Source organism: Sipha flava, unplaced genomic scaffold (genome assembly GCF_003268045.1).
Source record: "Sipha flava isolate LNK unplaced genomic scaffold, YSA_version1 232_pilon_pilon, whole genome shotgun sequence".
NCBI lineage: Eukaryota > Metazoa > Arthropoda > Insecta > Hemiptera > Aphididae > Sipha > Sipha flava.
In genome coordinates, this window is record NW_020272869.1 from 97,926 (window position 1) to 113,893 (window position 15,968).

The 15,968-nt window shown below is 27.4% G+C and overlaps 1 protein-coding gene across 1 annotated transcript in view; it reads right to left on the reverse strand.

Moving 5' to 3' along the window:
• LOC112683705 (GTP-binding protein REM 1-like) overlaps positions 1 to 15,968 on the reverse strand; it is a 165,682-nt gene continuing 149,714 nt past the window's right edge. Inside the window, exons 6-7 of the mRNA XM_025554852.1 lie at positions 449 to 641; positions 1 to 365 (exon numbers count right to left, since the gene is read on the reverse strand). Coding sequence (XP_025410637.1) covers positions 133 to 365; positions 449 to 641 — 426 coding nt within the window. The 3' untranslated portion in view covers positions 1 to 132. The remainder of the gene's footprint in view (positions 366 to 448; positions 642 to 15,968) is intronic.

Consider the following 15,968-nt stretch of genomic DNA (forward strand, 5'->3'; position numbering starts at 1 on the left):
TTGAATATACTATTTATATAAAAAATGTAGTACTTGTACTCGGGGAAAAATATAAATCGGATCTTAGTGAAAGAAATTGGTCCTCATAAAACATTTTGAAACACAATGAAAAAAAAAAATAAATAAAAAAAATCATATACTGAACAAATTTTCACTGGACTTGACACCTCTTAGGTAGGCCAAAAAATCTTTGTATAATTTTGTAATGCTATATTTTTTTCTTTTACTGTTATACATCCTTTCTCTGATTGGGTTTAACTTGATTTGCGCTAATATACCGACCAACAGCTTGTCTACATTATGATCAATGCCACTAGATGTTTCGATAAATTTACAGTTCCAACTGTACGCCAGATTCCGTCCAACTATTTAAAACAAAAGTTTCATCAGTTTTCAAATAAATAGTGGATTAAAAAAAAAAAAAAACAGAAATGTTTTGTTTGCTTGCCATTCGTTTGGATTTTTCTCGTTCGTTCCAAGTCTGATTTGTTACCAACCAATATTACACCTTTAGTGTGGATGTACTCTCCTTTCCACAAAAACAGCAGCATCTGTTCTGCTATTTCAAAACTTCTTTCGTCTACTACCGAGTACATTACAATGAATACATTTGGGTTGTACGTCGAGCAAAGTGTTTCAATCTGTTGACAAAATAACAATTTAAGTGAAACTTCATGTGTATAGTTCTAGTTCAAGTACTATCATAATTTATACTTTATACATTTATATAATTTTCTAATGTTAATTTATTTTTTATACGGCCCAACAAGAGATGTATTTTATAATTTTTTACTTAATTTATTTTCGGGAAATACAATTAATATATTTTCGATATTAATTATGTTTGAGCATTTTAATTTATTAGTAAACTCAATATTTTTAAACGATGAGATAATTTCAAGATACTATGATAAATAAGTAAATACAGCAAGAAATATATGTGTGTAGATTTTATATGATATAAAGAAAAAAATAAAGGTCTATTAAATGAAATATGGGCTATTGAATAATCCAATAAGTAATATCAATTACTACAATAGATATTAGTTCATTGATGCGACACAATCAACGAAGTGGAAAAAAGTGGTAGTAAGTAGACCCTTCCTCAACACTTAATAGTATAAAGTTGAAAGCTAACAAGTGAGACGTGGTTAATCACCAAGGCACTGATACTAAGTAGACATATTCTGTACAATAACATCGAAAGAATTAATTCAGTCACGTAATATCAAAATCGACGAGTGAACGTTGTATTCCTCCGAGAAACGCATTCTGTAAACATGACCGATTTATGTAGGAGTTTATTGAAGCTTTATACTTTGTTTAAAGATGTTATATCATATAAATTCGTAAAAATATTATCTTATGATAGATAAACAAAATCATCACAAAGAAAATTAAATGTATAAGTATAGCGACAAAGTACGTTTTCCTGTGAATAGTTATGCATTTTTAAAAATTAATACTTGAAGACTTAATTTATAATTCTATTTTCAAACATATAAAAAAATAATAATGAATATTATACTTCTAGAAAATAAGAAAAATATTAATACTTCATTCGATGTTTTTAAAAAAATGGTTTGTTTTATGTTATTGCTTACATTTTTAATTAATATTTGCTATGAAAACATGATTGTACTGAGATCAACCACTAAATATTTAAAGGTAATTTTCCCTTTAAAATATATATTTAATGTTTAAACCTTTAATATGTAAAACCAAGCCCGGATTAACACTATTGTAGGCCCTAGGCCCCCAGTCCTTGTAAGGCCGTTGTCCAGTATTTAAATGGTTAAGAAACCTTCTCCTTGGGAGAGGAAGTGTTGAATCTCATGCAGTATTAAACTTTTAAAAGCAATAATATATACAACATAAAAATCAAATCTAAACTTTTATATGATAACTATTATACATTTTTATACAATAAAAGTTTTAACAAATGTTAAAAAAATTCATTTTAATCCAAAACATATGTAAAATGTCAAAAACCATAAAAAATTTTTTTATACCTATTTGCATAATATAAATCGTAGTCACACATTTTCGTAGGCTCAAAAATGTTCGTAGGCCTTAGGCACAGTACCTATAGTGCCTATGCGCTAATGCGGCCCTGTGTAATACTAAATACACTCCTATTAATGTCAAACTCGTGATGTACAAAACCTTGTTAAAATCAATGCAAAAAAAGTTCAACTTAAGTACGAGAAAAATCCAATAATTTAAAATATTGCTATAAGAAAATTAATGAATGCTTCCCTTACATATCTAAACACCATACATTACATTCAGATTTAAAATTAAAAACAATTCATGAAGAAGCTAAATGCTTCTATAAAAGATTCCACATCCGTCTTTCCTCTTATTCAAATGCTTTAATAAAAAACTTTTAATTTCTCTCAATTCCTGGTAGTCCTCCTAGAAGTTTAAAACGTAAGTGGTGCAGAGATTTTTTATAATAGATTAACATTTAAATTAAAAAAAAAATTATATATATAAATACATAAAAATAAAATCTTTTGAATCCAAAAACTTTCAAAATTAAAGTGTCTTATCATTGGTTGACTTTTTTCTTCACTGTTATTTGTCATATACGTACTATATAAAATACTATTTCTACTGATATAGATTGTATATTTCTTCAAATAAAAAAAAAAAAAAAATAATAAAAAATAAATTTAAATAAATATTACATTTTTTCAAATTGAAAAATGAAATAGCAATTTCGATTAAAGGAAAACTTATCTTAAATTGTTAGCACAATTTAATTATTTACACCTTTTATGCATCCACGCTTTGAGTGCAACATTTAACCGCTATTTCTTTAGGAAGGGTGTAGAAATACCCTTAAAAATGTATGACGAGTAAGATAAGGTACATTTTAGTTTTAAGATATTGAAATGTCTTTTACTAATGGCCTTGCATTAAGTTTTCTGAGTTCAAACAGGTTTTCTTCGAATAAGTTAGATAGCACTAAATTGTACATAATTTCAGTCTCTACGAATTGTTTCATCCTTTCGGCGGTGAACAATGGACGTTAGGATTTCGGAAAAGATATTCGTATTATATTCTTTGAAGTTATTTTCACTCATCAAACAAAAAGGCGCATTGAACTCAAATCCAACTATAACGAGAATCGTCCATTTACGTTTCAACAGGCAGTTTTCAGATTGAATGAACTGACGAAGAATGTACATATTTGTTTTGTTTTCTCGACTTGGAAAAAAACCGATATTGTCGCACTCGCATGAGAAAGTATTAATTATAACAAACGTTTGATACAGTAATCATAATAATAATAATAGTAATATATTTTAAGTGTAGATTTTACGTTTCAATAAAATCTGACAACGATGAAAGTCACACTGTTTTAAACTCTGAGTGACTCAATAAAAGTAAAGTCATTCAACAATAGTAGTTTATTTTATTTATTAACTGATGTTTTGAGACCAGCAATAATGTAATAGGAGTACCTAATCGTTTAAGATTTTATATGAGATCGATAATAGAACATTTTTAGGTAATTATTTTATAATGTGCTGATTTTGAAATAATTTGGACAGCATGGTTAAGTTAAAAAAAAATTTGAAAACATATTGCAAAATTGTACTTATTTGTACATATACTTGTATATAAATTATGAACTATTTTGTGATATACTTGCAAAGACAAAAAATGTCTAGAAACGACGAAATTGTTTATCCTCCAGAGTATTAATCGAAAAAATAGAAATGATTTATTTTCTTTAATACATGTAATATGAAAAATAGTGATATATAATTTTTTTCAATGTAACATTTTATACTACGTATAAAAAGTGAAAAAAAAAAAAATTTAGAATATGAAAAATTACAAAATCTTGGATCTTCGTATATTATTTTTATAGTAATGTCATTTTTCCATTTATACCTCTATGATCAACTTTTAATGCTGTAATACACTGCCACACATACACTGTAATACACAACAATTTTTATACGTTATACCGCGTAAGATCGCGGGTTAAACTTGAAAGGTATGTTAGCGTGGTTATTTTAAGTTTATATTCTATATTATAAGTTTTTATTCAATAGTTTTCTGAAAATCTTTGAAAAACTTAGAACTATTCGATATAGTTTGTATTTTTTAGGTTATTTTGTATTTTAAAATTCGTTTGTAAATTTGAGTGACTTATATAACGCCCACAAATTATCATAAATATTAGTAGAAATATAATTGTTAGGTGCAAACACTTGTTAATGTAAAATTCATAACACTGTATAAAATGCATAGACGTGTGCAGACTTTAAGTTCAGGGCGTGCCCATGAAAAATTAACTAATTAGGTGAAAAGGTGGGAGATCCTCTCCAATCAACTTACATTACCTTTCAATAGATTATACAAAATAATAATTAATTCTACATATGGTCTTCAAATTATTTTTCATAATTTTGTCAATTAATTAAATATCACACACTCCAAAATAGCGTAAGTAACTATTTTGTTGATAATTTTCTTATTTCATTCTTCTTTGTAGAACAATTCCAAAATATTCAAATGGATAGAAAAAAAATAGTAACAATATAAATGTATTTTTCATTATCGGTACATACTTATAACATATTTATGTTGACAATTATTGGGTAGTGCCAAACATATTTGTGCGCACGCCTATAACAAAATCAGTTTTAGTGATCTACACGATGTTTAAACTATCTTTCAACCTTTATGGCCTGTTATTCATATAGTATTGCCTGTGCGATAGAAGCGTCATAAAATAGAACGATACAAGTCTTTCTGATTTAAAATTGTTTTTCCCTTAAAATTAACGCCATTTGTATCGTTCTAGACTACTTAATATTGTGCCTATAAACTATAATTTTGATCATAGAGCAGATATAAAATATTTTCCTGTTTTTTTAATTTTTTTTTTATTGATAGAAAGATAAGATGTTCTTGGCCACAGTTATTTACATCAATGAATATTTAGAATTGTAAAATTTATAACTATATGAATATGATATTTAATTATATTATATAATAGTTAGATACGAATTAAGATATTAACTTTTTTCAACGGTACACAATTATGTTGATTATGTCAATTTGATATAGTAATATAAATTATAATAATAGTGTATTAATTAATAAAATAAATAATAATGGAAAAATATGTAACAATGAAAATGCTATGAGTATTTTAATAGATATGCAGATAACATATTGTGTGTTATGGCTAACTGAGAACTAACTAAGGAGAGAGAGCATTTTATTTTTTGTACTGCAGATTATTTATTAAGAATAGGATATAACATGGAAAGGCGCTTGTTAAAGATTAGATGAAATATGGGGTTCCCATGTTAGTTACTTATCCATTGACAATCCGAGGTATTATACCGATGATTGATAAGGTATATTCCGTTGTCAAATGTTAATTGTGTTGGGGGATAGTAGCAATAAAGATTGAAAATAACACCTAGGCTTTTTTTATTATGCTTTTTATATTTTTTCAAAGAATTTTGAAATAGAAGTAAAAGGCTGATTGGTCGATAGTTATCAGGATGGAACTAGTCCTTTTCTGGTTTTTTAATATTATGGTTGCTACTTTCTATTTATCTGGGGAATATGCAAGATGCAATAGTGAATTTTTTGAGGATAATATTTTCAGCATAAGATTTGTAATTTTGTCATGGTCTGGTGCCAGTGGCGTATTCGAGGGGGGGGGGAGATGGGGGCAACCCCCCAAGAATTTTTAGACCAAGACAATTTTGATATAAATAATGGGTTTTTTTATTAAGAAACGAAAATTATGATTTATTTTATAGTATTACTACATTTGAAAACGTTTCAAATTTTACATTTATTTAAATAACGCAAAACGCTAAATTTTTCATAACGTTTTAATTGTCAATAACGGTAAACGGAAAATTTTTTTAAACGTTTAAATTTGTATAACGTTTAAATGCTTAAATTGAATAACGTTTAAATTATTTATAGCATTAAACGCTCAATGGCTTATATCATTTATATGTCCCATAACGATAAATAATATAAATTATTTTGATTGAAGACTCAGTCCATACTTAGTGAAAAATTAGATAAAACATAAGCGAAACTTTCAAAACACAGATAGGTGTTAAAAAAGAACTACACAAAAGATCATTCTAAGTGGATCCGGCATTAGATTAAAAAAAAAAAAAAAACAAATATTAAGGATTCACCTGATATAAATATTACCGAAAATTTCACTTGTGAATTTTGAGCCTGAATTAAAGAAAAAATTTCAGTCCCCCCCCCTCTAGAAGTAAGTCTAAATACGCCTCTGTCTAGTGCTTTTTTTGTTTGGGAGATTCTTAATAATTTGTTTGTAGAACTTTGTAATGAAAAATTTGGTAGTTCTAAAGGGTTTTTTACTTTAACATCGTTATTTTGTATACTAAGATGATTAGGAAACTCCGAGAGAGAATTGAAAAAAAAATCAAAATTATTAAATTTATTACCTAAAGTTAACATTCGGTTAACCGATGCGAAGAGAGTAATTACGTCTGTAAAAAGGAATATAAAATGTGGACATACATCTTAACATTTTCTTCGGAACTTTTATATTAATTAAAGCAAGTATATCAGGAAAGTCAAATTTGGAATTTATTAAGTTATAAAGTCAACATAAGTCATTCAATTTTTTTCTGTATTCCATGTGTTCAATATTAAATTCTAAAGCTTATAATTGCAATGACAAATCAATATTGATTATTTTGTAAGCTAACATACGTAAAAATTGATTTTAGGCTCGTTCCAGTTTTTTCATGAGATACTTTTTATAAGGGCCCTAGATGAACCATATTTTAGAATCGATTGTATGAGAAAGAAATATATAACACGTAAGCAAATTGGATCATGGAACTCCTGGAAATGTAGTTGTAAAAACTCAAATATACTTATAGCTTTATTATGGATTTTATTGACATTTTCGGTGAATGTAAGATCACTAGAAAAAGTGATACTTAGTTCTTTAACTTTAGATGCTATGTTTTTATTATTTAAATGATAATCTAAAATTTCTAGTGAATGTAATTTGAAATAATTTTTTCGTATTTAAGTTTAGATTGTTATTCATATGTCATAGACTGAATCGATTGAGATCATACTATACTTTATTACAATCATCAATTGAAGAGATTGGTATGAATAGTTTTAAATCGTCCTTTAATAATGCATACACACATATTTAGTTATTTACATATTTGACAGAAATTATAAATAGCAGTCGAGAGATTAACTCCTTGTGGATCTCCAGAGGTTGCGTTAATGTATTGAGAAATTGAATTTCCTATTTTAACGTGTTGAATACCGTTAGATAAGTATGATTTAAACCAAGAAAGGTTAGAATTACCAACACCAATATTATCAAGTGTATTTATTAATATATTAATTGTGTATGAAAGGTCTTTTTAATATCAGTAGATTACAACAACTTGAACAACCACATTACTTATTGAGTACACTAAATCATTATGAAAAATCTTTAAATTAGTTAAGATTCATTTGCTTTTTACAAAAACCATGTTAGTTATCTGATAAAAATGTAATTATTATTTTTTCAAATAACTTAGGCAGTACAATCAAGCAATATGACAATAATTATTTACAAGAGATCGGTTACCATAGTTGCATTACGTATCGTGTATATTGTTGAGCTACAATTGTTGCTAATTTAAAATTATTATTATTCATATCTTATACCTTGTTCTGAAAATGATTTACTGATGCTTGTATTTTTACTGATGTTATTATAATTATTATTTTTTTTCAGTATAAATTGATTTTATTTTTAAAAAAAAAAGCAAAAAATTATTATTATTGTAATTATTGATTTGTATAGAATACCGATTTATTGTTTCACGGGTCTAGGCCGAAATTCAGCCTAGCAAAGAGTGTAGGTTGCATATGGATATGGTATATAATAATTATTAAGATTTGTAATTCCATTACAATAATCAAATACTAACTATGCACAAATCGTGGGCTATTCTTAGTTTACATTATTTTAACAGTTGGTATTTGGTATAGCAAGAAATATCTGATGGCAACTTATAACTTATACGATATACACATTTATGAAACTTCTATACTGACACGAACCAGTCAAGCAAACGAACATGACGCGATAAAAAAAAAAAATTTAATATTTGAACTGTTTTACCCCGAGGTAAACAGAATGTAGAGAACAATCGTTGACATTGTGACACTTCAATATATAGCGACAACGCCTGAAATCCCTCTGTTTTTAACGCCAAACTCGATTTGGATATTGTATGTTACCAACCCACGAACGTGGAAGCAGGTTTTCATTAATATTTTTTTTAGAATTAGACTTAATCATGTGATCATTCAAATATTCTAACGTTGAATACTTGTTTTCTAATATTTTTGCAAACGAACCTTTTCCATGGGTTTCGTAATTTTTCCTTTCGAATACATACACACTTTAATTCCATTTTGTAGAACAGGATATTATTCTGGACATTTTATTTGGTAATAATCGAATATCAAATCGATAGTTAATTTATAATTATTTAAAGTTCAGACAAAGGGCACCAACATTTCGCGGGACGTCCCCTGTGCAATCGCACTTATTTTAATTTTAAACATTCATAAAAATGTTATGACTGATTCGGTGTTCCGTTACAATGTATACTAATATTTCTAATTAAATGTTTTGCCTAAGTATTATAAAGAGTACATAAGTTGCTCATACGTATAGTATATCCGAATCAGATCAAGTCACATTTGTTAAAAAAAAAAAAAAATATTTATATTAATATTAATTTTTACACGATGTGACGTGCAACTAATGTTTGATTCATTTATATTTTGACATGTTGTGTGAATTAAGTGTTATTATTATATTATATGGTACATACAAACGAATTAATAAATACAACGAGCACGCGCATTGTTTAATTAATTCTGGTAAAATTCAGTTAGTATTTTTGCTGAATTTTTATATTATTTTCACCCCACCCCTCGTTTCAATAATTTTTAACAGTGGTAAACAAATTAAAAACTATTTCCTAAATATTTAAATGAATCTACTATATAATTACATTATTAGTTTTAATTTATTGCCTATAATTTGATTTCATATGTACACACAAACACGTATTACTCGCACGCGTAATGTATATAGTTTGACCGAAGTTTGAGTAGTTAAGAAAACAAAACGCGAATCATTTGATACAACTTGTCAAGTGTGCGTCTGATTTGAATTAATAGTGAATAACTTGCATATGATTAAAACATCGTGAAGATATTATTTACGTATGTAGCCACGCATTAGACTTACAGTCGCGAGTTGCGCGTGGAATAAAAGTGGATAAAAATTAAAGCAAAATGATACTGCCTGTGGAATATCAAGCTTACGTCACTGTCGTCGTCGTCACGAGTTCACTGCAAGTTTAAAAAATGTTCCAAATTTCTTGAGCTTTTTAATGTTTTCGTTATCGTTAAGTACCAGTTTATCACAGATAACATTAGATAATATTAGTTGTTATCCATGCTATTAATCATAAATAGTAGATACTATGATAGTTAAACTAGTAAGTTTTATTTCAATTAATTAATTTCAATTCATAACCAGGAACATATCTGGGATCTTACTTTTTTTTTTTTTTGGGGGGGGGGGATTTTATTATGTACAAGTTATTTTTATTATATGTGCCGTTAAGCCAGTAAATCAATTAAAAAAGAAAAAAAATGTTTTGTTTATAATATATTTATGAAACAACAGTTACAGTTAATTTTTACAAAATTAAATCGCTATGTCTCTTTTTCATTTTAGTGAATCGTTTAATTGCTCTATGAATGTTTAATAAAGATAATCTACATAAGCAGTTTTAACTGTCGAAATATTATCAATATTACTTATTTTATATTATAGAAATTATTATTAATACTATTAAAATCTTACAAATATAAATACTTGTTATAGTATTTATTATGTTAAAACAGTTTCATTTACAATATATTAAAAAAAAAATATGGTAGATTATATGACATTTTTATAATATTATTAAATATACTATAATACAATCTAGGGATGACGAGTATTCTCATAGTCCACAATTCAAATACGTGCCAGCCCATAATGTATCACAATATATTATCATAATTTACTAACAGGTTTTAGATAATTTGGATTCATAAAATATGTTATAAACTTGTATGCAATAGTACCATACATTTTTATCTTATTATTATAAGTGTATACGTTTTATTTATAATGAAGTTTCGTAAGCATAAAATTTTAGTAATTATTTCCAAAAATATTAACAATCGAATGATGTTAACGAGATCATACCCCGAATATGATGTAAATTAAATTTTACGGTAGCTGAATTGAGGATGATTTGAGCACTTGCATCTAAAATAACGTTCAATAAGGATTCAATAATCTCCACGCAACTGATCTGGAGTTTGATTTCTATGCCATGGTATTAAATTCGTCACTTGACTTTTTGCATATTTTATTCAGATGCGTGAGAAGATTATAGTTTTTTTTCGTAAAAAAAATTAGGTTGAGTGAGTTTGCGTGTAAAAGATGCCCACCAAAAAAACTATTGTATACACACTACATACCTCAACATAAACAGTTTTAACAGCTTTAGCAGTATAAAATTCAGGAAGTGAACGGCTCACACGCAGTAAATCCGAACTATACATCTACGTAAATACATAACATCGCATATAGAAATTTTTTTCTTCTTTCAGAATCGAAATATTTAATATATTATGTTTTATGTACGTTGAATCTATGCAAAAGGTAATTTTGAAAAAGCTCGGTTCTAAAATGCACGTACGGTATTATTGATTGGGTAAATTGTTTTCGTAATTTTGTCTGATTCCACGTGAGCTCCTCATTTAAATAACGGAATATAGTTATGCGTTGAAAAAATACACTTTATTATGTACATGTCTGTGGATGGAGCTTAAGCCGCATAAAATTTTTTTTTCTATTCCTATTCAAGAACTATAGGCACTATTATTCGTCAATACCGTGACTACCTACTAGATTTGATTTACAATTCTAATTTTCGTTATTTATTGTTTTTTAATTTATTTGATTATTAATTATTAATTTTTATCAATCACAAATTTTGTAATTAGTACTCGAATACATTGTTAATTTCTCAGAAAAATTCAACTATTTACAGCCAAGGTATAAGTCTAAATCTGAAACATTTTTTGAAGAATAGCAATTTTTTTTTCACGAAATAATTGTTTTCTCTATTTAGCCCAGCTAAATTATTTTTTTAGCGTTGTCAAAACCAGATTTTTCCAATTTTCCCCAACTGAGGTTACTTTTGAAAATACTTTGTATCTGTCTTTAATTTTTTATTTAATCAATAATGCAATACTTGAATATCGCCTTTAACTTGAAAAATGTAATTCTGATTTAGCCTTGATTATTGAGACTATATTTTCATAACACGTACTGGTGGATTATACAAAGTTTGTAGTAGTAGCTTAAGTGTTCTAAAAAAAATAAGTAGAGGAATGAAATTGTTTTTAAATTTGGATTGCTAATTATTTCAGTTCAATGAAAAATAAATTAAGTATGAAAAAAATCTGCCTTGTGACATTCATCTATTTATATAAAAGAGTACATTTCTCGGATAGTTTGGTGCGTGTATATAATTATCGATTATTCAAATTCAGCAACACGTATGACGCATGAATCACAAACAATTTGCCACGTATAATATTTTTAAATTCACATGAACTCATTCAGACCGTACGATTTCGTGAAGCGATGATATGGACACGTGAAATAAATAGTTTACTAATTTATACATCACCTTATTTTTTTTTTAAAAGACAATTCAATAAATTTGTTCGAAATAAGTTTGAAAGAAAAAAATATAACTCTGATAAAAATTGCTTGTTTTTTCAGCAGTCGTAATTTCTAATAGTATTAAATTGAAAACCATTACGTAAATACCTACAGTCAATGTTGTTGCTATAATAATATCACATGAATTATCTTTTTAAATTTCACTTAACAAAATTTTTTTGTATTCGGGTAATAGTTAATTCGTTTGTATAACTTGCTCGTTAAATTCGTATTAAAACCGAAGAATGTGATTGCCGTGCCGTAAATGTTCAGATGTCATAATTTTATCCTCTGCCCCGGTAGTTTTTCTTTACTGCAAAGTTTTATTATAGCGTGACCGACATTAAATGCGTACAACAGTTTAAATTTAAGTCTGTTCTGATGACATCGGAAAACGTAGAGAATAGCAATACGAGAAGTTATACCATTTTCCCATAAGTATCGTATTCAGACAGTTGAAGAAAAATAAAACATCGTTCGAATATACGTACATAAGTATAGGAAAACGCCATTAGTGCGATGAATCAAATACACATCGTGTCATTAACGAGCGATTCTTTCGAGTTAGAATCGGGAGGTACGGACGTTCCATAAACATTTATAGACATAATAAGGACCGAGATTTTTTGAGAAAGTTTTCCGTGATTTACCCTTTTCACAGCGTACACTTTTACACGCTATCTTGTTTCTATCAGGTAGCATATGGGTACTGTTTTCGGTTAAAATAATTACGAAATATTTTCTAACTTTGACGAGCATATACAAATAGTTTTTGTAGAAATCATTCGGAAAATATCAATTTAATAACGAATTTGTTTTATTTAATTTATTTTATTAAAAAAAATAAAAAATGTTTAATGTAATAATTAATATCCTAACGTTGCTAGATAATGGGCCCCATTGAACAGGTTCGTGTGGGGGCTCATATATATTTTATTGGAAAGTCTTAAGGGAAACTTAATATATAATTGGCTAAGATTATATTCTAAACAAGTTTGTCCAAATTTTCTATTCTCTTTAGTTCAACAGGATAAAATATAATTTAGACTTCATAAATATTAAAATACGGATATTAAATGGTAATTCACTTTTTTTTATTTAGTTACAATAATGCGGTTCTGGGAATGGTAAAAAATAAAAAAATTGTATATTCATCATTGAAAAATTGGAATAAAAAATTCATATTATCAGATTTAATTGATTCGTCATATAAGCAGTGTCGGCCTGGCCAAGGCAACTAGGCAGCAATCACTGCCTGGGCCCCCGTCTATTTTTTTTTTTTTATATGTATATTTAAATGCAACGAAACGTTTGGATATAATAATTACGAGGAACACGTGGTCGTAAAGTATTTTAACTTTAAATTTTTAAATCTATAGTTAGAATAAGTAAATCGTACTTCTTATTATCTTAGCCAGGTTTTATAATTGTGCTGTAGTTCGATAAATATAAATTATAATTATTATGGATGAATGATCTTGATATTAAATAGTATTGAAGAACGATTAATTCCAAATGAAAATATATTAAAGGATGTAAATGGTTAGATCCAAAAATATACGAATACATCGAAAAGTTTGAAGAATATGCTATGGATATCTTGATAACTGTAACAAAGTGATCTGATGTTAATAGAGATACTGTATTACTTAAATAGAAACAATTTGCTTCTTATTATTTTAATATTATTCCAAAAAAAAACATGGCATAATGAACGATAATGATGGTGGAGGTTATATTATTGATAAAGTAGTGATATCTGATTCAGAAGGTAAACTTGATTCGATAAATTGTAATACCTGTTGGAAATGTATAGCATGTGCTTTTAAAATTATTACCCAACTATCTTGTCACTACGGTATGTACAACAATTTGAAGCAGGTTTTTAAATACATAATGCTATTGCCATCAACTCAAGTCACTTGTGAAAGAATATTTTCTAAGCTTAAAGTAATAAAAACAAAATTAAGATCGTCACTCGATCAGCAACATTTAGAACCACTAATGCTTATGGCTTTAGAAAAAGATATTACTTTAAATGTGGATAATATAAAACTAAAATATGACATAGAAAAATCGTCAAAAGAAACGACAAGACTTTTCATATGATATAATGTATATATTATTAAATGTATTTATTTTATAAATACATAGTTTTTTTTTTTTTTTTTATAAAAGTTGAATACTTAACGGTAAATTTAGATTAAGAGAATTTTTAACTTTATTCTTTTTTAATTAAAATAACAAATATAGAATCTATATGTATTTCATTTTAATAACCATTTTACATATTTAAGATATATTTAATTTCAATATATGAGTAATAAATAAATGTTGTAGTATGGGGGTTGGATTAGGTTAATCCTGCCTGGGCCCTTTAGAGCCAGGCCGACACTGCATATAAGTATGAAAATGTAAGTTAATTTCCAACAAAATTAATAGAAATTTGAATCTTGAAAAAAAATTGTTACATTTATGAAAACAATTTTTTTTTAAATATAAGGAAAGTAAACAAAATAGTTTAAAAATTCTTTTTTTAATATTTTTTAGTAGGCAATACGTTTAATGATTTAATTGTATACCAAAAGCAAAATACAGAAAAGTAATAATTTATTATTGTTTTTTTTTTTTTATATACACAATGGTCATCTTAGAGTGGAGGTATCGATATACCGTTTGGAGGTACCAACTGTAAATAATATGTAAATTATTAACTTTTATTTTTTTGAGTTCACTATAGTACCTACAGCGTTAGCAAACGATGACAGATTTCTGGAATTGAGACTAATAACCGTCTAGAGTCTAGACTCTAGACCGATGACCATTACCGTTCTCGAAAATCGCCAACGTGTCATTATGTCTGACAATATAAGTCATTGTTTCGGAATCATATTACATAGAAATGTAGAGCATTCTCGTGTTCGTTTTTACAATAAAAGAATAAGATAGAATTGTAAAGTATTTTCACATACCAATGTCTTGATCTTATAAATAAGTATTAAAAAAAAAAAAAATTAATGTTGCTGTTACTTTTTCTCACACTACACAATGTGTACCAGATGGTATTTATTTTAGCTGAGTTTGACGAATCGATATAATTATTCTATCATATCTTGGAAATGGCGTCTAATTTTCTATTTCAAACCAATGTTGGATGCAATTTTTGTGGAAAAAACAGACAAAAACAAGACAAATCCTCTACCAATTTCCTATAAAAAGGTACTTTTTAGATGACTGGATTGCTTGTCTAAAATAATGGCACCTAGACGACTAATGTCCAATTAATCTGGATAAAATAAAATAAAATAAATCATTCTAGATAAAATTTAGCACTTTTACTCGTTAGCTGTCTTTTCTTTGTAACCGGCTCTTGCGTGGACAAAGCGTTATTCCGTGAATGCGTATTTTCAACAAAATCGGTAAGTAATAGTGATACTTGATTAAAATGATATATTTGAAATTCAATTTCATTTTTCATAAGAAAATTGAGTAAAGCTCGTTTACATTAAGCGTTGGTAATAATAATAATTACAGTTAAAAACATAGTACTAAAAAACGATTTGTCTCTCTCTAATAAATCATCAGACCCACATCTGCCTCTTTAAATGACCTTAAGAAAAAAAAAACGCGAAGACCGTTATACCCGTACTTTACATTTGCAATGATTCGATCTTTAATATTAAGTGTAAGTGTACTGTGCATTGCCATTAAGATTGATTTATTAGTTCGGAGTCGACCCTTACCACGACGGTATATTTTCATAATAAAGTATGCAACACGTTATCGGATAATAAAACCTCATTCGTTTTATTATTAATTACATCGCGTCATTGCAGATACAATATACACGTGGTTCGTTCGCAGTAGTGCTTTTTATTTTGGTATGACGATATTTTTAATTAACCGAAAACTGTGTCACGTAAAATTCTTCTTGACATCTAAACGAAAACCATTGTCGACGCATATTATAGTACCTTCGTTGGTGATAAATTAAATAAATAATTAACTTGGCAAACAGATTATATTCTTCGTTAAACCGTTCGAAGGTTCAGACATCAATAACACGAAAAGCATTATTAGCTTTGTCGAAGATTTT